This window comes from Clarias gariepinus, unplaced genomic scaffold (genome assembly GCF_024256425.1).
Source record: "Clarias gariepinus isolate MV-2021 ecotype Netherlands unplaced genomic scaffold, CGAR_prim_01v2 scaffold_32, whole genome shotgun sequence".
NCBI classification, from domain to species: Eukaryota; Metazoa; Chordata; class Actinopteri; order Siluriformes; family Clariidae; genus Clarias; species Clarias gariepinus.
Window position 1 is genome coordinate 239,755 of NW_026520999.1, and position 26,570 is coordinate 266,324.

Consider the following 26,570-nt stretch of genomic DNA (forward strand, 5'->3'; position numbering starts at 1 on the left):
AGGCGTGTCCCTGGATGAACTACACATGCTAGCTGTTTGTATGGGTCTGTCTAATAAACACTGAGACTCGGAGGGATTCCCGGTGTGTAAGTTTGTCAGGATTTGCAGTATGTAGTTTACACTCACGGCGTTACTGAGTGTGTGTGTGTGTGTGTGTACTTTAGGACTTGGCTTGTATCGCAGTCTGTGCAGCAGCAGCTGTCAGTGTGAGGACCTAACGCGGCTGCGCGGCTTTTCTCCCTCAGCGCTGGAATTTAAACCGCATCGCCTGCAGTCTCCTGTTTTTACCTGTAGATTTTATTATTATACTTATAAAAAACCTCATCTGGTTGAAACATGGCGTCGACGGCGGCGGCCGAGCCCGGTATAAACCCGGGGTTAATGTCAGCCCCCGAGTCTCTGGTTCCTGCTAGCATGTTCGCTCCGGCCGGCCGGGGCTGTGGTGGGGAGGACGCCGAGGCGGAGTGCTTCGAGGACGGCGAGACGCTCAACGGCGAGACCGGGGATTTCTCCAGTAAGGTACGCGGACCAGGCCTCACGCCGCGCGCTGCTTTCATTTAGCGCGAAGCTCGGATTTGTACAAAAGTCTCTCAGAATATTAGTACATAGTTTACAGTTGTAAATAAATACATCTGTTTATTTTAAATGATACACCGGCTGGTCCGGTTTCTAGTAATTACATCAGCAGGAGAGTTCAGTATACAATAAAACATGATGTTAGATTATATGATCTTTTATATGACAGTTACTGATTAACAAACGCGTTATAAACTCTCACAGGCGGGACAGGCCCTATTTATTTATTTTAATAAAGAGAGAGGGAGAGGGCCGAGTCCCAAATGTCTGTGTAGTGGACTCGGAGAGAAGTGTTCAGGGGGAATCTTACTGTTTACTGTTCCCTCTCTAGTGCACTTACACCAGGGGGGAGTTCTCCAAGTGGGACACGCCCACTAAACCTGTCACTCCTGTTAGAACTGTACTGATGAAACACCAGTGCAACGTAGGCAGGAGACAGGGAGAGTGTGAGACCGGGAGGGAGGAGAGACAGGGAGAGGGTGAGACAGGGAGGGAGAGGGTGAGACAGGGAGGGAGGAGAGACAGGGAGAGGGTGAGACAGGGACAGGGAGAGGGTGAGACAGGGAGAGGGAGGAGGGACAGGGAGAGGGAGGGAGGAGAGAGAAAGACAGGGAGAGGGTGAGACAGGGACAGGGTGAGACATGGAGAGAGAGGATGAGACAGGAAAGGAGACAGACAGAAAAGTAAATTTGTGTGTTTAGAGAAACATTAATGCTGAACTAAATTGACAACTTGGTTTAAAATAATCTTCTCACAGCTGCACATTTACCCTGTGTGTGTCTTTCTGCATTGTTATTGTGTGATGTAATGGAGGGTTGAGTCGATTTGTGACCCTGGGATACCGTCTCCAATAACGGTTTACCCCAACGATAAAAATCACTTCAGAATGAAGTATTTTGTTCCATTGTGATTTATTACCATTATATATTATTAATTATACAACACTTAGTTCTGAGCGAGTAATCTGATTGGACGAGAGGCGTTATTCCATGGGTGCTGATAACAGACAGTAACAGCATTGTGTAACTCTGTGTATGAGTGGGCGTGTCCCAGGTGTTGTCCAGTGGTTAATGACACTAACTGTGTGTCTCAGCGTGGGTGAGAGTAGGTCTGTACGGTCCGCAGTACTGAGGAGAGAGCAGCTGTCTGACTAAACCCACATTCACACCCAGTCACAGAAGCACTTTCAGTAAGAACACACATCTGATAACGTTATGGCGTCTTAAACAACACGCCGCCTCTGCACTAATCACTTCTAAGTCCTTCTCAATCACCTCTGAACCGTCCGTGTCGTTCTGTTTACGGCTAACGCTTAGCTATAAAGCTAACTAGCATCTAACACAAGGCTGAATCCCAAATCCCTCTCTAACCCCTGATCAAGGGCACTACTCACTGTGTGGAACAAGGGAGTGTACACCCTACATAGTGCACTAGCTTTTTATTTAACACTATTTGGGATTTGACCCCAGAACCCTGAAGTTAACGGAGCTGATATTCTAAAGTGTAATAAGTGTAAATATACAGTAAATCTGGTGAGTTTTCAGGACTGTCCACCAGCTCCTCATCACCTGTCGCCTACAGAGTATCACTAAGAGTTTAACACTACTGTCTCCCCTGTTATTCAGTACAACAGAACGACCTCGAGTGTAAAACTGCGTAATATAATAAACGTCTGTAACTCTAGAATGTGTTTTAATAACGGTATTATAACACACTCTAATAACAGACTCTGAATGTTTCTGTGACTTTTACGTTGTACTGATGTTTTTGTTGTGACACAGATCTTATCTTCAGATAGAGACCGGTTCAAGACACATTCCATTTGACCATTTTACATGTGTGTGTGTGTGTGTGTGTGTGTTGGACAGTTGGCTCTGGTCAGTCCTAACGGAGAGCAGTACGACTCGTTGCTGCGGCAGCTGCGTGAGCGGATGGACGAGGGCTGTGGAGAGACCATCTATGTGGTGGGCGTGGGCTCAGGTGAGACTGTAACCCTTGCACCATGTACACTTTACTCTTCTCCTTAAACTCGAGGAGCGGAGTGAGGGGCCGGAGCTCACCAGCGTGTTCCCCTTCCTGTGTCAGACGGAGGTGAGTACGGGCTGGACGAGAGCGACATGGAGGCGTCGGTGGCCACGGTGCAGTCCCTGTGCGAGCAGATCGAGGCGGACCTCATCCTCCTGAGGGAGCGCGCCGAGAGCGGCGGCCAGGTGCGAGATTACCTCATCCGACGCCGCGTGGGCGAGGCCGACTTCCTGGAGGTCAGGTGAGCGCCGACTCGAGCTGATGTCACAACCCTGAGACCCTACACACTGATCTTCATCATCCTCATACCAGGACTGGGTGTGGACATCACCACGGCAACTAACGAGGGAGAAAGACAGGGGTGTAGAGAGAGAGATAGGGGGGGTAAATTTATTATCACTACTGTTCAGATAGTTGTTGTTAATATTGATGTTATATATATATGTAATTTTTTGTTGTTGTTGTTGGTTCAGTTTTGTTTGTGTGTACATAATATGATTCAGATTAAAATTCGGACTGATGTTATGTATATTATAATGAATGTTTTATAATTACTTTGGAGTGAGACAGGTGGAGAGTGAGACAGGTGAAGAGTGAGACAGGTGGAGAGTGATATTTCATACATTATGAAAATAAAAACATTTACTAGATATATTTGCATTTAAATGATGTTGGGATCCTGAAGATCAGCTCACTAGAAGGCCACCACATTCACCTGCTGTCTCTCCTTCTCTGTCTCTCTGTCTCTCTCTCTGTCTCTCTGTCTCTCTCCCTCTTTAGGGTGGCGGTGGTAGGGAACGTGGATGCGGGTAAGAGTACCCTCCTGGGCGTGCTCACACACGGAGAGCTGGATAACGGTCGAGGTTTCGCTCGTCAGAAACTTTTCCGCCACAAGCACGAGTTGGAGAGCGGCCGCACCAGCAGCGTGGGGAACGACATCCTGGGCTTCGACCGCAAGGGCCACGTCGTCAACAAACCTGACAGCCACGGCGGCAGTCTGGACTGGACCAAGATCTGTGAGAAGTCCTCCAAGGTCATCACCTTCATCGACCTCGCAGGACACGAGAAGTACCTGAAGACCACCGTGTTCGGCATGACCGGCCACCTGCCCGACTTCTGCATGCTCATGGTGTGTGTGTCTGTGTGTGTGTCTATGTGTGTGTGTGAAGTGTTGTGTTACTTTTCTGATGTGTGTGTGTGTGTTCCAGGTGGGCAGTAACGCGGGTATAGTTGGCATGACTAAAGAACACCTGGGTTTAGCGCTGGCTCTCAACGTGCCTGTGTTTGTGGTCGTCACCAAGATAGACATGTGTCCTGCTAACATCCTGCAGGGTGAGACACACACACACACACACACTCTGTGTACTCTACAGCTCCAGGACAGCGCTGGTCTGTTCACAGTGACGAGGTTTTTGGTTTATTATTTTTATGAAGGCTAGCGCTAACGTTGTGCTAATGCTAACCTAGCAAGTAGAAGCCAGTGTAGTGAGGCAGCTGTGACCTTGTGAGCGACCTTGTGAGCTCTAGCGAGTCAGAGCTAATGGCGGCGCGGCTGTAGCGCACAGCGGCCGCTCGTGATCCAGAGTGGTGCTGATGTGCTGTTGCTCTTGTTAGCGTGGACACTTTATATTGGGGTTTTGGTGCCTTTTTGTCTCTTTTTTTTGGGCTTTTTTATGTATAGCCGTTAGCTAGCTTTGGTAATTGATGTTGTACGTATGTAGCATCTCAGTCCTGAACCCCCTCCCGGGTTAACTAACTAAACCCCCCTCCGGGTTAACTAACTAAACCCCCCTCCGGGTTAACTAACTAAACCCCCCCTCCCGGGTTAACTAACTAAACCCCTCCTCCCGGGTTAACTAACTAAACCCCCCCTCCCGGGTTAACTAACTAAACCCCCCTCCGGGTTAACTAACTAAACCCCCCCTCCCGGGTTAACTAACTAAACCCCTCCTCCTGGGTTAACTAACTAAACTCCCCCTCCCGGGTTAACTAACTAAACCCCCCCCTCCCGGGTTAACTAACTAAACCCCCCCCTCCCGGGTTAACTAACTAACCCCCCCCTCCCGGGTTAACTAACTAAACCCCCCCTCCCGGGTTAACTAACTAAACCCCCTCCCGGGTTAACTAACTAAACCCCCCTCCCGGGTTAACTAACTAACCCCCCCCCTCCCGGGTTAACTAACTAAACCCCCCCCCCTCCCGGGTTAACTAACTAAACCCCCCCCTCCCGGGTTAACTAACTAAACCCCCCCTCCCGGGTTAACTAACTAACCCCCCCTCTCCCGGGTTAACTAACTAAACCCCCCCCGCCCGGGTTAACTAACTAAACCCCTCCTCCCGGGTTAACTAACTAAACCCCCCCTACCCGGGTTAACTAACTAAACTCCCCCTCCCGGGTTAACTAACTAAACTCCCCCTCCCGGGTTAACTAACTAAACCCCCCCTCCCGGGTTAACTAACTAAACCCCTCCTCCCGGGTTAACTAACTAAACCCCCCCTCCCGGGTTAACTAACTAAACCCCCCTCCGGGTTAACTAACTAAACCCCCCCTCCCGGGTTAACTAACTAAACCCCTCCTCCTGGGTTAACTAACTAAACTCCCCCTCCCGGGTTAACTAACTAAACCCCCCCCTCCCGGGTTAACTAACTAAACCCCCCCCTCCCGGGTTAACTAACTAAACCCCCCCTCCCGGGTTAACTAACTAAACCCCCCCTCCCGGGTTAACTAACTAAACCCCCCTCCCGGGTTAACTAACTAAACCCCCCTCCCGGGTTAACTAACTAACCCCCCCCCTCCCGGGTTAACTAACTAAACCCCCCCCCTCCCGGGTTAACGAACTAAACCCCCCCCTCCCGGGTTAACTAACTAAACCCCCCCTCCCGGGTTAACTAACTAACCCCCCCTCTCCCGGGTTAACTAACTAAACCCCCCCCTCCCGGGTTAACTAACTAAACCCCTCCTCCCGGGTTAACTAACTAAACCCCTCCTCCCGGGTTAACTAACTAAACTCCCCCTCCCGGGTTAACTAACTAAACTCCCCCTCCCGGGTTAACTAACTAAACCCCCTTCTCCCGGGTTAACTAACTAAACTCCCCCTCCCGGGTTAACTAACTAAACCCCTGGTTGTGGTCTGACAGAGACCCTGAAGCTGCTCCAGAGGTTACTGAAGTCTCCCGGCTGCAGAAAGATCCCGGTGCTGGTGCAGAATAAAGATGATGTCATCGTCACCGCCTCCAACTTTAGCTCTGAGAGGTGTGTATACACACACACACACACACACACACACATGTACACACAAGATCCTGTAAGGCAATTGGTAAATCTCTACACCAGCTCTTTTTAACCCTTGTCTCTGTCTGTGTGTGTGTGTGTTGCATGTGTGTGTGCGTGTGTGTGGCGTGTGTGTCTCAGGATGTGTCCGATTTTCCAGATATCGAACGTCACAGGTGAGAACATGGACCTACTGAAGATGTTCCTGAACCTCCTGTCCTCCAGAACATCGTTTAAAGATGACGAGCCGGCCGAGTTCCAGATAGACGACACCTACTCTGTACCGGTGTGTGTGTGTGCGTGCGTGTGTATGTGTACGCGTGTGTGTGTGTGCGTGTATATATATGATGATCTTCTGTACCTTGTTATACACTGTGGAGTTTCTCTGAACCTTCATGTTAGTCCAAGTGATGGTGATGATGATGATGATGATGATGAAAATGAAGATGAAGATGATGAACATCTATGAGTGTGTTTCACTCCACAGCCGAGTCCAGTTTATTTCCACTGTAATCATACTGGGGCCCCCTACTGGAGATATTCAGCGCTTCGTTTAAAACCATATTTAATTAAAGTGTGTCTTCTTTAATTAAACTGACCTTCAGTTTAAAAATAAAAGCGTTAATACAAACTCAGAGACGCGTGGATTCTGGAAAAAACACTTTAAAATAAAAGTTGATGAAAAGGATTAAATGTGTTTTATTGCTCATGGCTCATGTGTGTGTGTGTGTTAGGGAGTGGGGACGGTAGTGTCGGGGACGACGTTACGAGGGCTGATCCGTCTGAACGACACCATGCTGCTGGGGCCGGACCCCCTCGGTGCCTTCATCCCCATCGCCGTTAAATCCATCCACAGGAAGCGGATGCCCGTGAAGGAGGTGCGAGGAGGACAGACGGCGTCGTTCGCTCTCAAAAAGGTTCAGACTTCAACAGCTACCGTTTAAAACCTATAGGGCTCCGTGTGAGTGTGGGTGGGGCGTGTCCTCATACCGTCCTGTGTCTCTCTCTCTCTCTGTCTTTCAGATAAAGCGCTCGTCTATAAGGAAAGGGATGGTGATGGTGTCGCCGCGGTTAAACCCTCAGGCATCATGGGAGTTTGAGGCAGAGATCCTGGTGCTCCATCACCCGACGACCATCTCCCCACGATACCAGGCCATGGGTGAGACACACACACACACACACACACACAGTGGGGTCACACTAGTCACCTGACTCTGACCTGTGTCCACTCTGTGTGCAGTGCATTGTGGGAGCATCAGACAGACGGCGACGATCCTGACGATGAACCGAGACTGTTTACGGACAGGGGACAAGGCCACGGTCCACTTCCGCTTCATCAAAACACCAGAGTACCTGCACGTGGACCAGAGGCTGGTGTTCAGGGAGGGCAGGACCAAGGCTGTGGGCACCATCACCAAGGTCTCACACACACACACGGGGCTGCTGCTTCTCGTCGCGGGATTTAAAGTTTCCATTCAGAGGAAAGACTGAGAGCTGATTTGTGGGCGGAGCTACATGACCTCATTTTGTGCTTTCACTAAACAAATTAAGTATTTGAATATGCAAATGATTAGCAGACGGTGATGTCATAGCTGAAACCTTCACACTGCTGTAGCGTGAGCTAAACTAGCGAGCTAACCTAGATGAAGTTACCCCTGAGCAGAGAGTGGTTGTCATAGTAACACAGAGCTACAGTGTGTGTACATCTATATATGAAGTAAAAGAGAAAAAATATGAAAATAAGATGATTACGCCACTCACATTCATTTTTATTTTCATCGTAAAAATCAGCGACGATAGATTTATTTTACAGATTCAGGGACACTTTAACAAGAAGTAATTCACTTTCCCAGTATTTTAGCACTTAAATATAAATTAAAATATGTTAATTAGCGCTGATGTGCAGAGTTTTAATATTTATAATTTTTTTGCAGCTTCTTCAGTCGACAAATAATCAGCCGTCGAACTCTAAACCTCCGCAGATCAAAATGCAGTCGACCAAAAAGACGCCGAAGAGGGAGGAGGGGCAGACGGCAGGGGGGGAGGAGACGCCGAGCAGCACCGGGACGCCCACCGCCGCCGGCGGCACCGCCTCCGTCTCCACCGCCGCTATACAGCAGGTCTCACACACACACAGTATAAAGACAGAACTGTAACTCTATTTCTGATTTTGGTGAAACGTTAGTGTAGAGACGTGACCTGATGTGTCTGATCTGGACGGTTTTAAAGTCTGATCTCTCTGACACCCACACACACACACAGAGGTAAGAGTCGGAGTGTGTGAGGGTCAGAACACACACACACTTTACAGTCTGTGTTAATGTAACTCTAATCACTTCCTCTCTGTTTTCTCTCCTTCCTCCAAATCCTCCTGTTTTATTATTTATTATTCATGTTTAACTCCGCCCACTTTCCCCTCGTTCCCCGCATCTCATTCTCCGTATCCCATGATCCCTTGTTCCTCTCATCCCCTGTATTGTTCCCTCGTTTCCTTCACCTTCACTCATCCCTCTGTCCCCTCCTCCCTTGTTTGTTTGTTTATTTGCTGCTCACGGTCTCAGACTGAGGGAGACGAAGACACTCAGACTAAAGACTCCAAGGTAAAGTGAGACGTCTCGTGTTACACTCCTCAGGTCCTCTACATCCGTCCTTTATGAGCGACAGACTCGGGCTGTAGAGGAGAGCGCTGTTTGTTTGTTTGTTTCTCTCTCAGTGTTTAACAGAAACTCTTCTGAACTGGTGTCCTATTTCACATCACACAGGACAACACTGACTCTAATTTTATATAAAAACAACATAAATATTCATTAAATATCAGCTCTAGATTCTGATTGGTCAGAAGGTGTTTGTTTTAATGCCTTGGTTGTGGTTTCCATGGTAACGAGACGTTCACAGCGCACGTTTTACATCTTGTTTTGTGTTTGTTTTTTTCTCTCTCTCTCTCTCTCTTTCCAGCCAAAGTCTGGAGGCAGGCGACGAGGTGGGCAGAGACATAAGGGTAAAAGCCAGCCGAACGCCACAGCGCCCCCTGCTGGTGCAGTCGGAGGCTGTTAAACCCCGCCTCACTCCATCACACGCAGTTTTGTAGTTTTTAGAAGAATCGGGCAGCTGCCTCCACCACTCGTCTGTTCCGGCTTTTATTTTAACCTCGGACCACGGCACCGCTTCCTCCACGCGGAACCACACGGAACCAGCACGCAGTGTCCAGTTCAACTTCTAAACACTGAGTCGTGTGTCCTTAGAGCTTTACGTCGTTCTTATTAAAGTTCGTATGAAAGAAGCAGAGAAACTGCATGATGGTTCTTTTACTGTTTTTTTCTTTCCCCTCCATTTTGTTTGAAAGCCTCAGCGGCGCTGCCTCGAGTCAGAGTCAATCTGTTCTGCATTAAAACATGACGTTACACACAGACTAAACTCGGTCTAGTAACCTTTGTAGATAATATTCTGTTTAAGGTTTATGATGATCATCTGATAAAATAAAGTGTTTCATCACATGGTCAGGAGTCGTGACTGTAAATCCTCAGGGTTCACGGTTCTCTCTCACACACACACACACACACACACACACATAAGTGTTTACCAAGAAATAAAACCAACAGAATTATTTTTATTTAAAGAAACATGATTTAAGAGAGACAGAGAGAGAGAGGGAGTTACAGATGGATGGAGAGAGCAGAAACAAAAGAAATGCAGAAGTGTGTGTGTGTGTTTAAATCAGTTTAATTAAAGCTGCTGTTTGGTCAGCTGTGGATCTCATGACGTCAGTAAACAATGGGATTCAGACAGACGTTTCATTAAGAATTTTGGAGATAAAGCTGCATTGAGTCGAATCTCAGTCAGGTTCCTCGGGTTCCTTCGTTTTCCATCATTTGAAGATCTTTAACCCAAGTGCTCAGTGTTTGTGGTTTTATAAACACCAGGGTGGATATTTAATACCAGGATTTGTCCCCTTAATACACACACACACAGAGCATCTCTCTCTCCATCAGAACCCTCGCTGCTCTGGAGGTTTCTCCACCTCACAGTTAGAGCCTCAGATGGAGTGGGATATGAAAATCACACCAACTCGTGTTCATGTCTCAACCTCCTGAACCAACGCTCTGAAAATCACCCGTACCCCTCACAGGCTCACACTCATTAAGATTTGAACCATTTGGAGTAGAGGACAATAAAAAAAGAAACAACTGAAACTGCTCTGACAGATTTAATAAGTTCTACATGATCAGTGTTTATACACACACACACACACACACACACAGTAGATGCTCTCCAGCCCTGTTAGTTCTCCATTAGAACACAGTCTGGTGAAGCATCACTATAATTAAAGTGTCTGACCCGACTCGACCCCGTAACCCTGACACACAGCACACACACACCTGTCTGTAGGGGGGGGGGTCGAGGAGACGAGAAGACACACCTGTTACATTTACATCCAGTGTTAGTGTTCACCTTGCGTGCGTGTGTGTGTTGGGGGGGGGTGAGTGGGGTGTCATAGAGACACACTACAACACACACACTTATTTAAATACCAAAAGTGGCATGTAAACAGCTTATATATATATATATATATTTGTGTGTGTGTGTTTGTGTCTATCCATCGATGTCCCAGCTGAACAGGTGATGTTTGACCAGCATGTCCTGGACGCCCTCCTTCAGGGGTCTCTGCTCCTTCTCCTACAGAAACACACAGGACATCATGTCATTCATATACACACACACACACACACACACTATATTTATATATTATGCCACAGCACGCTGTTAAAGGAAACGCGACTCTGCTCCCTGCTCTTACTGCATGGAGAGAGTTGACCCCAGTTACCATGGGAACAGCCCTGAAGCACATAAATAAAGATAAGACAACAGAGACACATCTGAGAGACAGAGAGAAAAAGACAGACAGACAGACAGAGAGAGAATCGAGACAGAGACAGCAATTCTGTGCAGCAGAGAGCGTGTTATGGCTGAGGGGGCGCGTTTACTTTTACATCTAGACCCAGATGAGACGTACATCTCTGCACTCCTCCCACTCACTACTATCCGCCCACAGTGGTGCAAGCCCCGCCCCCACAGTGCTCTATCGTCTGCAGAGATACACTTCATCACAGACAGGTGATTTGTAAAGGGGTGGAGCTACAGACTGGGCGGGGCATGGACTAGTTCAACTCAAGTTAAGGCAGAAAGAGGCAAGAGTGAGGAGGTCACACCCCAAAGCTACGCCCACTACTGAGCCTACAGCAAGAAAGCACCTGCGCGCACACACACACACACACACACACACACACTAGTATGGAGTGTATTTACTTTCGGGCTGAGCCCTGTGTTCTGTTCATTCCTGACAAAATGTGAGTCAGATCACACACACTCAGACTAGATCCGAGCACACACACACTCTCACAGGAGATCGACATTCTGATTATGACCCAGAGGGCGTGGTCCAGGCACTAGAGGGCGGAGTTGAGTCAGGTTGTTACAGTTGTGTGTGTGAATGAGGTGTTCTGTAACTCTGATCTCACGCTTTATCAACACTGTGGAGAGAATCCCTCAGGTGTGTTAGAGAACCCGAAAGAACCTGAGCTCTAGTTCTCATCACTGCAGAACCTTTAGGAGAACCGCAGTGACGTGAACAGAACACAAGGTCCGACTGGGTTTACCTAAAGATCCCAACTAAAGAGGTGATGCTGCACCAAGACGTCCACCACTTCTGACCTCAGAACGGGAGACTTCTGGAACAGCACACACACACACACACACACACACACACACACACACACAATCCCGTGCTCAGCCCGTGTGGGCGAGTTTGTGTGGAGTACACCAGAGCATGTGATGATGATGATGATGATGAAAATAAAGGGAAGTCACCTCTTTTTTGGCAGGAAGTTCACAGTCCTGTGAGAGACTGAATGAAAACTTGGACAAAACTCTAAAACAGGAAAACAATAAACCAGATCAGATTCACAGACAGGGTGGGGGGGGGGGGGGGGTTAATATTAATAACACGAGTGTGTGCTAAAGTGCTGTGTGTGAACATCATAAGAGAGAGAGTGTGTGTGTGTGTGTGTGTGTTTACCGGAGTTCACACTTGATCTGCACCCAGCCGGGACTGCGCAGGAACGACCAGGGCTGATACCACTTCTCTACTGCGGAGATACTGGAACAGAGAACCTCTAGCCACAAGTGCAGAACCTGCTCACTGTAACACACACACACACACACACACACACACACACACACACACAGAATGACTGAGGGATGATAGGAGCGATACAGAGAGCAGGACAGAGGGATGAGAGGAGAGGTGTACGTACTTCAATCCCACACAGATGAGTGAGCGGAACTTGACGTCCATCTGAGCGTGTGCGGAGTCGTGACTCATATTAACACTCTGTACAGCCTGGGGGGGGGAAGAAGGGAGGGGGGGGGGTTAATCTGAGCTCAGGATTAACACAGACAGAACAACTAGCATTTTTTTTTTTTGTGTGTGTGTATGTGTGTGTGGGGGGGGGGGGGGGGATTTCCCCTGATTTTATCCCTAATTTAGTCGTGTCCAAATTCCTCCCCGTCACTAGGGGGCTCCACATTAAGGCTACTACTATGATTCAGTTGGGAGGAGTTAAAGACTATCACGTGTGACACCAGCCGACCGCATCTTTTCAAACTGCTTGCTCACGCACTGTTGGGGGCGGAGTCACATACTCGGAGGACAGCGCTAGCCGCTCCTTCTGCATACGCGAGCTCACAGACGCCCCTGATTGGCTGTTGAGCCGTGATTAATGTCGAAGCGCGAGTACCTCTCATCCCTCCCCCCTGAGAGAGCTCGGCCAATCAGCTCTCTCTAGAGAACTTGCGATCTACAGATGATAGGGCGAGCACTTAACCACTGCGCCACTCGGAGGCCACAGAACGACAAGCATCTTCACACTCATCAGGATTTATGGATTTAGGTGAAATTTGAACACAGCCCCATGTCCACACAATGTCCGCTTTACATCACTAACAGCCTATAAGTAGCATTAGCTTAGCAAAACACTAGTACAGTGCGGGGCCTCAACCTACACCCTCACGCCCCCTCTCACTGACACACAGGGTCATCCTCTCATCACATGGCCATTAGACAAAAAGTGACTGGCTCCCAGCACATCTGTAGCCCCGCCCCTAAATCCATTAAATAAAGGAGTCCAGAGAACAAAGTGAATCTAATAAAACACACGATGGACTCACTCTGTACAGGAGCTCCTCTGGGGTGAGAACCTTCCCATCCTCATCCAACCTGTGGGTGAAGTAAAGGAGATGTGCAGTGAGGATTTTATAATTCCTGACTTTAAGGAGCTGAGCTGTGAAGTGTGGGCGGAGCTTATCTCTCACCTGTATGTTTTACACAGAACCAGTCTGGAGTAAACAGAGTTAAAGTCTCTCTCCACCTCCCGGCTCGCTGCCTGCCATCAGACAACACTGATTAACACACACACACACACACACACACACACACATTTTAAAGAAAACAGTGGCTATGATTCCTGAGTGTGGCACCTCCTCGATGAAGAGCCAGGGGTGGCAGGGCCCGCCCAGTATAGAGGGCTTCTTCAGACCGTGCTGAAAAATGGCCTTCAGAGCAGGACACAGCGTTCCCCGAACCAGATCAGTTACAGCCTCTGTTACAGAGTCATCACCTGCCAGGGAATACTGACACACACACACACACACACACACACACGTTTATTATACTCATTTTCTTTTTAAATTTCCTTTTCCTTTTTGTGACTCTGCTTTGAGGCAATGACCAACCAGTGTTAAAGGCGTTATATAAATAAAAATTGAATTGAAGTGTAAACCCTTAAACACAAACACACACAGATGCTTATTTGTCTTTTACCTCTTTACTCCGTTCATCCAGGATTTCTACAAATTTTGCTGGAAACCAACCTGGAAAAAGAGAGAGCAGTAGGTTATACACACACACACCATCAGGTGAGGGAGTGTGTACAGAGCTTTAGAGGGTGCGTACCCCTGAGGCCGTTCAGCTCGCCCACCCAGCAGTGCTCATCCTTCTGAGACACGATCTGAGAGAGAGACAAAGAGAGACAGAGAGGTTTTATTTAATAAACCAGTATAAGATGTGATCAGCTCTTTCACAGGGTTGTTCCACTTCCTACTTACTGTGATGATGTCATTTTTTCTGAATCCCAGTTCGTCATCGTCATGCCGCTCAAAATCCAGTAAAGCTTTGGCCCGCCTCCTGCGATTCCGGGACACCACCAGAAAGTTCTCATGGTCCCGCTGGTGACTCTCCATGGAGTAGTCTGGAGTCAGGTCCTAATGTCAGAGACAGAGACATCACTGAGACAATAAAAGTGACAGAAAGTGGACAGGAGCGGCTGGAAAGTGAGTATGAAAATCAGAGACTCATGATGATGATGATGAAGGTCTCACTGTGGTGCAGTGGTCAGTGTGTGAGATGATGATGATGATGATGATGATGATGATGAAAGACTCACCGTGGTGCAGTGGTCAGTGTGTGAGATGATGATGATGATGATGAAGGACTCACTGTGGTGCAGTGGTCAGTGTGTGAGATGATGATGATGATGATGAAGGACTCACTGTGGTGCAGTGGTCAGTGTGTGAGGAGATGATGATGATGATGATGATGATGATGATGAAGGACTCACTGTGGTGCAGTGGTCAGTGTGTGAGATGATGATGATGATGATGATGATGATGATGAAGGACTCACCGTGGTGCAGTGGTCAGTGTGTGAGATGATGATGATGAAGGACTCACCGTGGTGCAGTGGTCAGTGTGTGAGATGATGATGATGATGATGAAGGACTCACCGTGGTGCAGTGGTCAGTGTGTGAGATGATGATGATGATGATGAAGGACTTACCGTGGTGCAGTGGTCAGTGTGTGAGATGATGATGATGATGATGAAGGACTCACCGTGGTGCAGTGGTCAGTGTGTGAGATGATGATGATGATGATGAAGGACTCACCGTGGTGCAGTGGTCAGTGTGTGAGATGATGATGATGAAGGACTCACCGTGGTGCAGTGGTCAGTGTGTGAGATGATGATGATGATGATGAAGGACTCACCGTGGTGCAGTGGTCAGTGTGTGAGATGATGATGATGATGATGAAGGACTTACCGTGGTGCAGTGGTCAGTGTGTGAGATGATGATGATGATGATGAAGGACTCACCGTGGTGCAGTGGTCGGGGTCGAGGCAGTGGAAGTGCTCTGCAGTGCGTGTGATCGCTTCCCTCAGCGCCGCCACCAGCTCGGTCTGTTTGATGTTTTTGGATTTGAGCGCTTCGGCCTCGTCCTCTCCGAACAGAAGCGCGCTCAGTGTGGACTTTCTGCGCAGACTCTGTCTCCGCACCACCTGGAGGACAGATTACATTCACAGAGTGAAACATAATAATAATAATAATAATAATAATAATAATAATAACCATTGGGGTTGTGAGTTCTGTAACAGGACAGGGACAGATCTACTACTCTGCACCGAGACATTTTACTCATCACTGTCTCAGTGTGAGATCACAGCCCCCTACAGCTGGGGCAATACTGCAGGGAGGATAAGGGACGGAGCTTGAACACACCACAGATCAGTAAGATAAGGATTCAAACTCACAACCTTTAGCAACCCACTGGAATACAGTAACACCTTCATCTGGTGTGGGTCATGAGAGCTGTGTTGCTAGGCAACAGGGACATACAGGACACACAGCATGAAATCTGAGCAACGACCCATAGAGTCCACTGTACTGAAGAATCTGTGTGTGTGTGTGTGTGTGTGTGTGTGTGTGTGTGTGTGTGTGCTCACCTTGTTGATGCTGGTGCTGAGTGTGTGTGTGTTGTTGGAGTTGAGCTGTGTCTCCTCAGCCAGGATGTAGGCGAGGTGTTTGTGTCTCTGAGCGTCCAGTGCGTCCTGGGAGAGTGTCCCCGCCAGTCTCACCGCCTCGCCCAGGACCACCGCCCCGTCCCCCAGCTGACTCGGCAGGTCCGACAGCGTGTTGAAGATGGACGCAGAGTTCTCTGACGACACCAGCTCCTCTTCCTGCTCAGAGGAACCGGAGGAGAACCGGTTAGAGGAGAAACCTCCACTGAGAGACAGTAACAATGTGGACGTGGGTGTGAGCTCTGACACCTGACTGGAACCTCAGCCAACTAGAGTGCGCACACACGCACGCACGCACACACATGCACACACACGCACGCACACACATGCACACACACGCACACACACGCACACACAGCTTATTTAAGAACAAGCATGAAGTCATATCAAGTTCACACTAATTAACTTTAACTTCTAAAGCAGACGGTCTCAAACACACACATACACTCAATACCTCCCTCAAGAAGATGAGTACGTACACACACACACACACACACACACACTAATGCATTAAACCCACCAGATCTTTACTCACACACACGCGAAGAACGACAGAGACGCTTTCACTCCATCCAACACTCTGTACTGAATAACAACTAGTTAGTACCAGATGATGTGCATAAATATTCACCTCCTTTTACTTGTACACACCAGTTAGTATTACATCCTGGACCTGACCTTCTCTTCACATCATTTTAGTCATAAATCTACACAGAGATCCAGAACACTGACGTAAATAAACCTATAATAAACCTTCCTGGTTCTGTGAAGGGGTCGACACAGAAGACCATCCCATACACACAAGTGGAGTTTTACACAAGGTTTACACCAGATGCCCCTCTAGACACAACACACACACACACACTCTCATACTCTCTCGCTCATGCACGCTCGCACACACGCACATGCACTCATGCCTCGACACACACACACCCTCATGCACGCAGCCAGAGAGAGAAAACCTTTAATTTAAGCACTGAGTATTAAACAACTGACCGCGGCGCCACCATGGGGTTAACAGATGTAATTACTGAGAGAGACCTCGTGGACCGACTTCGGAGAGTTTTGTGTGTGTGTGTGTGTGTGTGTGTGTGTGTGTATGTGTGTGTGTGTGTGGAGTGTCTGGTGTTTAGAGAACTCACCTTGATCTTTAGCATGCCCAGTGTCACCTGGAACAGCACGATCGAACCCTCGTAGAAGAGCAGGTCCCAGATCCGGAGCAGAACACGGATGTCCACCACACTGGCGAAGGAGGTGAGGAACCAGTGCAGTGTAATGAGGGACAGTTCTGTGGAGGACACACACACACACACTTCAGTCCAACACCCTGTGTGTGAGTGTGTGAATATATATATCAGTGGCGGCTGCTCTAAGACTACAGTAGTCTGTTCCTCTACTATGTCAGAAAATAAATGCTCATATATGCACTGTTGTATTTATATTGGTTTTAATAAAAGTGCGCTAGGACGTGTTCAACTTCATGACCAGCTCGTTCAGAATCAGGTATTTATTGTAGATTGTTTGAGATGATTTTCTTGTCATACAACAAGCACAGCGCGGTAAACCCTCCTGAAGACCAGCTTCACTGGAGCTCTATGGACACAGAGGAGCTTCTTCACTGCAGAAAAACTGGACGGTGATTAGATAAAAGCACCAAAATCTTCACTTCCAGGGAAGCTCAGCTTCTCTGGGAGTGAATAAAGCAGTGGGCGGGCCAGGACGCTGGGCTGCTGCATGATGATTAGAGGAGCCGTTTTAAGGGCGGAACCTCTTATTTGATTGACAGCATGTCTTAAGTATACATCAGCACTACAGAAATTCGAGGTGAAGTGGTGCGACGAACTGCTGCACTCTGTATTGTTTGCTGGTGATATAAATTATTTTTGTTTGTACAAATCATTCTTTAAATAAAAAAAAAAAAAAAAAAACATAGCATTTTTGACTTTGCTCCTAGTTTCAGCATTGTAAAGTTAATTCGTTCATATAATTAAAGTAGCTTGTGGAGGGGGAAATTAGCCAGCTAGCAGGCTGTGCATAATGTCAGACGCAGCCGGTGCTAATATTGTTGACCTGCTTTTGGCAAAACCATTTCGTAGTCTTCCTTACGAGGAGAGACGCAGAATTAAACAGCAGGGCGGACCAATGCCCAAGACTGATCTGGTGCAAAAATCTGGAAAAAATAACAGGTGTTTTCAGCTCTCCTGGTATGACAAGGTGAACTGGCTGACTGGAAGTGCTGTGACAAAGAAAATGTACTGTTGGCCTCCTGATGAAACCAGGGCATACAAAAGGCATTAAAAGTGAAAAGAACATCACAAATTTTCATGATGAAGGACTAATATGAGCGTCCCCTGTTTTAAAAGCTAGCAGCCGCCACTGAGATAATATGTGTGTGTGTGTGTGTGTGTGGGTGAGGTACCGATGTCGTGCTCCTGCAGCAGGCGGTCGAGGCGGGGCAGGTACTGTATGATGAGCTGACGCAGGACGCGCTGGTCCGTCTGGACCCCCAGCAGTGTGGAGGAGAAGTAGGATGGAGGCAGCAGATCCTCGATCAGAGCACACATCATCCACAGAGCATCTTCTTCCTCCAGGAACAGCAGCAAACACGACACCACCTACACACACACGCGCACACACACGCACTTCTTTGTAACTCACCACCAGAGAAGTATCATTCTGTGTCATTTTTGCAGTGCTGAGCGTCACATGATCACAACTGAACCAATGGTTCATCTCTCTTTCTCAATCACTGTAGGATTCTGGGTAATCGTCTCCTATCCTCAGTCACAGTGTGCGTGCATCACTCGTATAGTCAACATCCGTGCGTGTACCGTTTACTACAACACTGTGACAGTGTGTGTGTGTGTGTGTGTGTGTGTGTGTGTGTATAAGAAGATCGTCCAACACAATAGCCTATTCCCTCCTCTCTTCTTACTTCAGCTTCACACATGCAGGCAAACACACAGACACACAGCACTTGTGAGCAACAAACACACTAACACTGCTCTGCCAGGATTCTTTTAAAAAATAAAGTGCAGATTACTTTGTTTTATTTTTACTTTATATTTTTTATATGACTATTTTTGGGTTGTGAAACGAATAATTGAAGTTTCCATTACATTTAGACATTTGGCAGACGTTTTTATCCAGAACGACTTACACAAAGTGCTTTGAAGTTTACATCATTACAGAGTTCCTTACACTGGGTTACTAACCAAGTCAAACACACTGATAGGGAAATTTTTATTTTTTTTTTTATAAAGGGGGGATTAGTCCAAGTACTGAAGAAACAAATATGTCTTGAGTCGTCATTTATAGATAGGCACAGACTCAGCTGTACATTATTTCTTATGTGGAAAATCCGCTTTGATATACAAGTGTTTTGATATACGATATACACACGCTTCTGGAACGAATGCATAATTGCGCAATTCAGGAAAAAACCTGCAATTAATTTGTCTGTACATGTAATGAAACATCTACAGGCAATGACAGACAGACAGGGACAGAGCTGGGAGGGGGCCGGAAGGCACACAGACAGACAGGCAATGATGTAAAGACAGACTGTGTCAGAGAGAGAGACAGAGAGAGAGAGAGAGAGAGACAGATGAACAGGTCTCACCATGCCGGTGCCCTGACAATACCCGATGTCGGGATAAAGCCAGGCCAGTCCTCTGAGAACCCGTCTGAGACGAGGAACTCCCACACTGTTCAGAGTGCTGAAACATGCATTAGTGGGCATGGTGCGCAGGAGATCCTTCTCTATCTGTGGAGCGCGAGCACACACACACACACACACACACACACAAATGTTTCTGGCATGAAAAAGGGGATTACTTCCAGCATTACATGCAATGCAATCGATTACACACGCACATTTTAATTCAGGGGAAAGGTGAAGCTCTGTAATATAATTTAACACCAAGTCTGTGTGTGTGTGTGTGTGTGTGTGTGTGTGTGTGTATGTGATGGGGGGTGAAGGTGTGTGATGGAGGGTGGAGGTGTCTGTGTGTGTGGTGTGTATTATGTATATATGTGTGCGGTGTGTGTGTGGTGTGTTTATATGTGTTACGTGTTTGTGTGTGTGTGTGTTGTGTGAGGTGTGGTGTGTGGGGCGTGGTGTGTGTGTGTGGTGTGTGAGGTGTGTGGGGTATGTACTATGTATATATGTGTGGTGTGTGTGTGTGTGATGCGTTTGGTGTGGTGTGTACTATGTATATATGTGTGTGGTGTGTGTGTGTGTGTTTGGTGTGATGTGTTTGGTTTGGTGTGGTGTGTGTGTGTGTGTGTGTGTGTGTGATGCGTATGGTGTGGTGTGTACTATGTACATATGTGTGTGGTGTGTGTAGTATGTGTGTGGTGTGTGTAGTATGTGTGTGGTGTGTGTATATAGGTGTGTGTGTGGTGTGTGTGTGATGCGTTTGGTGTGGTGTGTACTATGTACATATGTGTGTGGTGTGTGTAGTATGTGTGTGGTGTGTGTAGTATGTGTGTGGTGTGTGTATATAGGTGTGTGTGTGGTGTGTGTAGTATGTGTGTGGTGTGTGTGTATATAGGTGTGTGTGTGGTGTGTGTGTGATGCGTTTGGTGTGGTGTGTACTATGTACATATGTGTGTGGTGTGTGTAGTATGTGTGTGGTGTGTGTAGTATGTGTGTGGTGTGTGTATATAGGTGTGTGTGTGGTGTGTGTGTACCTGCTTGGCTGCTGTAGTATCATCATTAGAGCTGTTCTTGATGATCTCTCTGTAAGAAATGTCTGAAGTCCTTTTCTTCTGCAGAGCTCCTGACAGACGCATCCATAACTAACTCACACACACACACACACACACACACACACACACACACACACACACACACACGAGTGTTAGCCACACATTACAGTGCTCACCACCCCCCCGGCCTGGCCCCGCCTCAGCCCCGCCTCTGTACCTGGGGTCTCATGCTGTGGGGTATCCCGGCGAGGACGAGCGACCGCAGGCGGTCTGAGCGGGGGAGGGCGGGGCTGATCAGGTCCCAGGTCAGATCTCCCACTGTGTGGTTATGTGTGAACTCCAGGTGGGCCTGCCAGCGTAGTCTCTGCTGGGGGTCTTCTCTCTGTGGAGCTCCATCACCACGCAGCCAATCACACGCCTCCAGCCCATCTAACACACACACACAGTCTAGACTAAGAACCTCCTCTCATGATTTTTGCTCCAGATTCTGATAAGCTGTATGGAATTGTACAAACAAACCGCATCACTCGACAGCGAGGAGTTTCATACACCATGACCGCGATGTGACCAAGCATTATTATTATCTCTGTGGTGTTTGGTGATAACACTGTGTGTAGTGACAAACTAAGTGTTTATGTGATATAGAGTTATACAGTATGATCCCTTGTAACCCTGCACAGGGGAGACCCTGAGGGTGAGAGAAAGAGTAAAAGAGAGTGAGAGAGAGAGTGAAAAAGTGAGAGAGAGAGAGAGAGAGAGAGAGAGAGTGTGTGTGAAAGAGAGTGAGAGAGAGATCATTTCCCACCTTCACTGTCGATACGGAAGCCAAACTCATCATACTGAGGTTCTGAATCCAGATTTTGATCTTTCTGTAAACACGAAGGAGATCAGAACCACATTATTAATCTGAGAAAGCAGCAAAGAATAAAGAAGCTATATTATAATAATAATAGTAATCGTATTAATAATGACAATAATAACAATAACAACAGTAAATTTGAAAGTCAGTAAGGGTAGACCGAGTACAGGTGAGAGAGAGAGAGAGAGAGAGAGAGAGAGAGAGAGAGAGAGACCTGGTGGTATTTGGCGAGGATGTCCTGAGGCCACATGCTGGGCGTGAGAGCAGAGAAAGGACCACCAGCAGCTGGAGTGTAACTACCTGTGTACACACACACACATACACAGGATGTAAAGAACTTGTTATTAACTGAGTGTTAAAATTAATATTTTTAACATTTATGATTCTATTTTAAACTTACTTTATTTATTTATGTATATTTATACACTGTGCTAACTTGTGTGTATTTTTAGAAACTCCTTTGGAATCAGTGCAAGTGTGTTCAGCTGTAACCATCAGGAGTGTGTGTGTGTATGTGTTCATATAGACAAAAGTGGACCAGTGCTCCTTACTGTTTCTATACTACACACTCCAGCAAGAGGTACTGTATGAGTAACGAGTAGAAGTAAGAGCTAAAGGAGGGAGTCATAATCAGTAGTCAGTAATAATATGTATGTGTGTGTGAGAGAGAAAGCAAGGAGGTACCTGACATGGTGAAGGAGTGTGTGAAAGAGAGAGAGAAAAAGGAGATTCAAGGCCAGGTTCACATCACTCTGAAAAACAAGGGAATTTTTTTTTTTAAAAATCAACAAAATCACGTGCGCACGCACGCACACACACACACACGCACGCACACACACACACACACACACACAAGCACAATCCTGTTAAGTATTTCAGTCAAAGATTTTTTAGCTTCCTTCTTCCTTATCTCATGTGTTCTTACACACACACACACACACACAGTTTATATTAACAGGAGTTCAGAATGGTGAAGAAATCACTGAAGCACAAACGAACAATCTGAACACGTCTACCGAAAACTCGATAGTCATGTGACCTGCCAATGATTAGCCACGCCCACCACGACACCACCCCAAAGAGACACTTTTCCTGATTCATCACATCACCCAGCTTCAGTGACGTGGAAACGTGTTGACGTGACAGGAGCAAGGGACACACATGCAGAGTGTCAGCGGGGTGTGTGTGTGTTTGTGTGTGCGTGTCCCACCATAGTCAAACACAACCCAACCTTTTACTACAAACACTTAAAGACATCTTTAAAGAACCCTATCCAGTGTGTGCAGTGGGTGGAGTCTGCAGGAGGGATGTGCACACACACTGGCTGTACAAAAGTAATGTTACCCCACTGACAGCAATGCACGGCAATGCCTCCGCCTGTACCGCAGGACTACACCCCGCCCCTCCACCTCTACCTCAGGACTACATTTCGCCCCTATGCCTGTATCTCCACCCCTCCCCTTTGTACCTCAGAACTACGCACCACCCATCCCCCCTGTACTTCAGGACAATGCTTCTCCCCTCCCCCGGGTTATTCAGAACTACGCTCCACTCCTCCCCTCCCCAGTTATTCAGGATGACGCTCCTCCCCTCCCGCCTGTTATTCAAGACTATGCTCCGCCCCTCCGCCTGTACCTCAAGACTACATTTTGCTTCTCCGCCTGTTCCTCAGGACTACACTCTGCCCCTCCTCCCCTGTCATTTAGAACTACGCTCCACCCTCCCCCATGTTATTCAAGACTACGCTCCACCCCTCCCCCCAGTCATTCAAGTCGACGCTCCTCCCCTCCCCCCTGTCATTCAGGACGACGCTCCTCCCCTCCCCCCTGTCATTCAGGACGACGCTCCTCCCCTCCCCCCTGTCATTCCGGACGACGCTCCTCCCCTCCCCCCTGTCATTCCGGACGACGCTCCTCCCCTCCCCCCTGTCATTCCGGACGACGCTCCTCCCCTCCCCCCTGTCATTCCGGACGACGCTCCTCCCCTCCCCCCTGTCATTCCGGACGACGCTCCTCCCCTCCCCCCTGTCATTCCGGACGACGCTCCTCCCCTCCCCCCTGTCATTCCGGACGACGCTCCTCCCCTCCCCCCTGTCATTCCGGACGACGCTCCTCCCCTCCCCCCTGTCATTCCGGACGACGCTCCTCCCCTCCCCCCTGTCATTCCGGACGACGCTCCTCCCCTCCCCCCTGTCATTCAGGACGACGCTCCTCCCCTCCCCCCTGTCATTCAGGACGACGCTCCTCCCCTCCCCCCTGTCATTCAGGACGACGCTCCTCCCCTCCCTCCCTGTCATTCAGGACGACGCTCCTCCCCTCCCCCCTGTCATTGAGGACGACGCTGCTCCCCTCCCCCCTGTCATTCAGGACGACGCTCCTCCCCTCCCCCCTGTCATTAAGGACGACGCTCCTCCCCTCCCCCCTGTCATTCAGGACGACGCTCCTCCCCTCCCCCCTGTCATTAAGGACGACGCTCCTCCCCTCCCACCTGTCATTCAGGACGACGCTCCTCCCCTCCCACCTGTCATTAAGGACGACGCTCCTCCCCTCCCACCTGTCATTAAGGACGACGCTCCCCCCCTCCCACCTGTCATTAAGGACGACGCTCCCCCCCTCCCACCTGTCATTAAGGACGACGCTCCCCCCCTCCCACCTGTCATTAAGGACGACGCTCCCCCCCTCCCACCTGTCATTAAGGACGACGCTCCCCCCCTCCCACCTGTCATTAAGGACGACGCTCCCCCCCTCCCACCTGTCATTAAGGACGACGTTCCTCCCATCCCACCTGTCATTAAGGACGACGCTCCTCCCCTCCCCCACCCCCTCTGTCTCAGGTGAGCCCTGCTCAGGTAAATTCCATTCACACACACACACACACTTCAGTAATAAACAGTGTTTTTGGCTGTAATCCCTGAAACTCCTAAACACATGATCTGTAAATCTTTAACATCTAATCATTATAGTAAACAAACAATTAATAACGCTATGAAAAAAGTAAAAAATAAATAAAATAAAAAGGCCAAAATATTAATATTAATGAGCTGCTTTCATATTAGTAATAATATATAATATTTAGGACAAAATGTAATAGCAGTATGTTTCCATCCCTCAGTCACTGTGAGACACACAACCTCCTCTCTGACTAACTCATGCTAACAGTAAGCCTCTCCTCAGTAACTCATGCTAACAGTTAGCCTCCTCTCCTCAGTAACTCATGCTAACAGTTAGCCTCCTCTCTGACTAACTCATGCTAACAGTTAGCCTCTTCTCCTCCGTAACTCATGCTAACAGTTAGCCTCTTCTCCTCAGTAACTCATGCTAACAGTTAGCCTCTTCTCCTCAGTAACTCATGCTAACAGTTAGCCTCTTCTCCTCAGTAACTCATGCTAACAGTTAGCCTCTTCTCCTCAGTAACTCATGCTAACAGTTAGCCTCTTCTCCTCAGTAACTCATGCTAACAGTTAGCCTCTTCTCCTCAGTAACTCATGCTAACAGTTAGCCTCTTCTCCTCAGTAAAGCCTCACCTGTTCACGATGCTGCACACACACTCCTCCAGCCCGTGTGTAAGTGTTAATGTCGGTGTTGAGTCGAGGTGTTTATCCGCTCTGTGTGTGTTAGCCGCTGATGCTAACGCTCTAGCTCTGACAGGTTTTGCGTCACGGGGCCGCGGTGCACGCGCTGCAGCTCCTCCGCGGTGATCTAGTCCCTGAGGCAGAGACACGGAGCACACGGCGCGCGCGCTCACACACTCGGGGTGGAACTGTGTGTGTGTGTCTGTGTGGGCCGTGTTTACCCCCGAGTGTGAGGGCAGTACTACCCCTCTGACCCCCCCCGCAGTCTCCCATATGGTTGGGGTTTCCTCACGCGCGCGCTGTATCCCTCCGCCCCGCCAGCACACCGATGACGTCATCACCATGGGCCCCGCCCCCCGCGCTTCACACTTCATCTAATATTATTTAATTTAATGTAACTTTAATTTTATTATCATCAGTTTGAATCTACAGGTCACGTCAGGTCACAGGTCACGTGAGACTTGTTTATTAATCTGCTCTCTACAATATCTATTGTATAATGCACTTTATCCCAAAAGGAGGTCACGTGAGCACTGGTCCCATTTCACTGTAGTAGACACACACACACACACACACACACACTGTTATAAATGATGATAATGTTCTCGCTTTTTTTTATGCTTTGTATAATAACATTTTCCTGTTGTTACTATAGCACACAGGTGTGTGTGTGTGTGTGTGTGTGTGTGTGTGTGTGTGTGTCCAGGCTCCATCCTGGGACTGTCAGTGTGAAGTCGCCCACGTCCCTCTGTGTGTCTCTGTGCGGTTCCTCTGGGGTTCCCCGGTTTCCTCCCTCCTCCTAAACACACGTCTCCCCTCCACAGGTGTGAATGAGTGTGTGTTGTGTGTAGTTCCGGAGTTCCTGTGTCGCTCCCAGGACACACTCCGGATCCACAGAGAGACTGATCTCTGATCTCTGATCTCTGATCCGTCTGGGAATTTAAAATCAGGGTTTTAGAATTAAAATGTAAAAAGCTTAGATTTTAATATGTTTAGTGTGTTTGTGCTGATATAAGAGCACTGCTTGTAACACTGAATATAGTGTACTGCATACAGCATTCTGTGTGTGTGTGTGTGTGTGTGTGTGTGTAAGGGGGGGTTGTGCAATAAAACTGTAGCAGTGTGATGTACGATCTCACACAGACCCCTGACTCAGCACATCAGAATCGTAATCAACCTAGCATTTATAATGTGTGTGTGTGTGTGTGTGTGTGTGTGTGTGTGTGTGTGTGTGTGTGTGTGTGTGTGTGTGTGAGTGTGGTGTGTTGGGAGAATATTGGGGTGCTCAAATGTTCAGCAATTTGCTTAATTACTCTTTCTTTCATTCATATATTCTGAGAGACAGGCAGTTCTTATAAATCACTAAATGAGTGTCAGACGGTGTTTATAACTCCTAAAGAGTCTCATTAAACTGTCATCCCTCTGTCTCTGTCCCTGTCTTATCACAGCTCACCTCTCCACCTCTCCATCATCTTCTACCTCTCTCTCTCTCTCCTCATCAGCATGCATGTGACGTAACAACAAAAAAGGAGTGTGTGTGTGTGTGTGTGAGGACTGACGAGACGGATATTAAAGGAAAAAGGGAGTCTCCTCTCACTCGTCCATTCTTCATCTGCGTCAGTGATGAATCGATGCTGCTGGAGCTGCAGGA

The 26,570-nt window shown here is 48.1% G+C and overlaps 2 protein-coding genes across 6 annotated transcripts; one reads left to right on the plus strand and one right to left on the minus strand.

Moving 5' to 3' along the window:
• gtpbp1 (GTP binding protein 1) lies at nucleotides 1–9,366 on the plus strand. 4 transcript variants are annotated; one of them, XM_053490798.1, is made up of 13 exons: nucleotides 1–82; nucleotides 165–519; nucleotides 2,445–2,556; nucleotides 2,662–2,842; nucleotides 3,382–3,730; nucleotides 3,810–3,933; nucleotides 5,740–5,854; nucleotides 6,014–6,158; nucleotides 6,607–6,789; nucleotides 6,896–7,031; nucleotides 7,113–7,291; nucleotides 7,807–7,992; nucleotides 8,828–9,366. In XM_053490798.1, the coding sequence occupies exons 2-13, from the start codon at nucleotides 337–339 to the stop codon at nucleotides 8,924–8,926; spliced, it is 1,992 nt and encodes a 663-aa protein (XP_053346773.1). In that variant the 5' UTR covers nucleotides 1–82; nucleotides 165–336; the 3' UTR covers nucleotides 8,927–9,366. The 4 variants fall into 4 exon arrangements, with proteins under 4 accessions (XP_053346773.1, XP_053346774.1, XP_053346776.1 ...); XM_053490799.1 differs by having other exon boundaries at nucleotides 17–86; XM_053490801.1 differs by lacking the exon at nucleotides 1–82 and adding an exon at nucleotides 8,434–8,472.
• Nucleotides 9,367–10,063: 697 nt separating this feature from the next.
• Nucleotides 10,064–25,140, minus strand: sgsm3 (small G protein signaling modulator 3). Of its 2 annotated transcripts, XM_053490804.1 has the most exons (22): nucleotides 24,872–25,140; nucleotides 22,033–22,100; nucleotides 21,563–21,648; nucleotides 21,295–21,358; nucleotides 20,707–20,918; nucleotides 20,472–20,579; nucleotides 19,399–19,542; nucleotides 18,196–18,391; nucleotides 16,919–17,064; nucleotides 15,702–15,935; nucleotides 15,075–15,257; nucleotides 14,033–14,188; nucleotides 13,881–13,935; nucleotides 13,749–13,798; nucleotides 13,406–13,558; nucleotides 13,241–13,311; nucleotides 13,097–13,145; nucleotides 12,184–12,269; nucleotides 11,946–12,068; nucleotides 11,738–11,798; nucleotides 11,527–11,598; nucleotides 10,064–10,546 (listed from the first exon to the last, which is right to left on the minus strand). In XM_053490804.1, the coding sequence occupies exons 2-21, from the start codon at nucleotides 22,037–22,039 to the stop codon at nucleotides 11,527–11,529; spliced, it is 2,256 nt and encodes a 751-aa protein (XP_053346779.1). In that variant the 5' UTR covers nucleotides 22,040–22,100; nucleotides 24,872–25,140; the 3' UTR covers nucleotides 10,064–10,546. The 2 variants fall into 2 exon arrangements, with proteins under 2 accessions (XP_053346779.1, XP_053346778.1); XM_053490803.1 differs by lacking the exon at nucleotides 11,527–11,598 and having other exon boundaries at nucleotides 24,872–25,139.
• Between the last annotated feature and the right edge of the window lie 1,430 nt (nucleotides 25,141–26,570).

Excerpts from the sequence above, each read along its gene's own strand:
- gtpbp1 (XM_053490801.1), top strand. The coding sequence starts at position 337 with ATGGCGTCGACGGCGGCGGCCGAGCCCGGTATAAACCCGGGGTTAATG. Across the intron at positions 2,843-3,381 it reads GCCGACTTCCTGGAGGTCAG|GGTGGCGGTGGTAGGGAACG; the intron begins GTGAGCGCCGAC and ends CTCCCTCTTTAG. Across the intron at positions 7,292-7,806 it reads CTGTGGGCACCATCACCAAG|CTTCTTCAGTCGACAAATAA; the intron begins GTCTCACACACA and ends ATTTTTTTGCAG.
- sgsm3 (XM_053490803.1), bottom strand. Across the intron at positions 17,065-18,195 it reads GCTGCAGGAGCACGACATCG|AACTGTCCCTCATTACACTG; the intron begins GTACCTCACCCA and ends TGTCCTCCACAG. Across the intron at positions 13,312-13,405 it reads CCTGGCTCTTCATCGAGGAG|GCAGCGAGCCGGGAGGTGGA; the intron begins GTGCCACACTCA and ends GTCTGATGGCAG.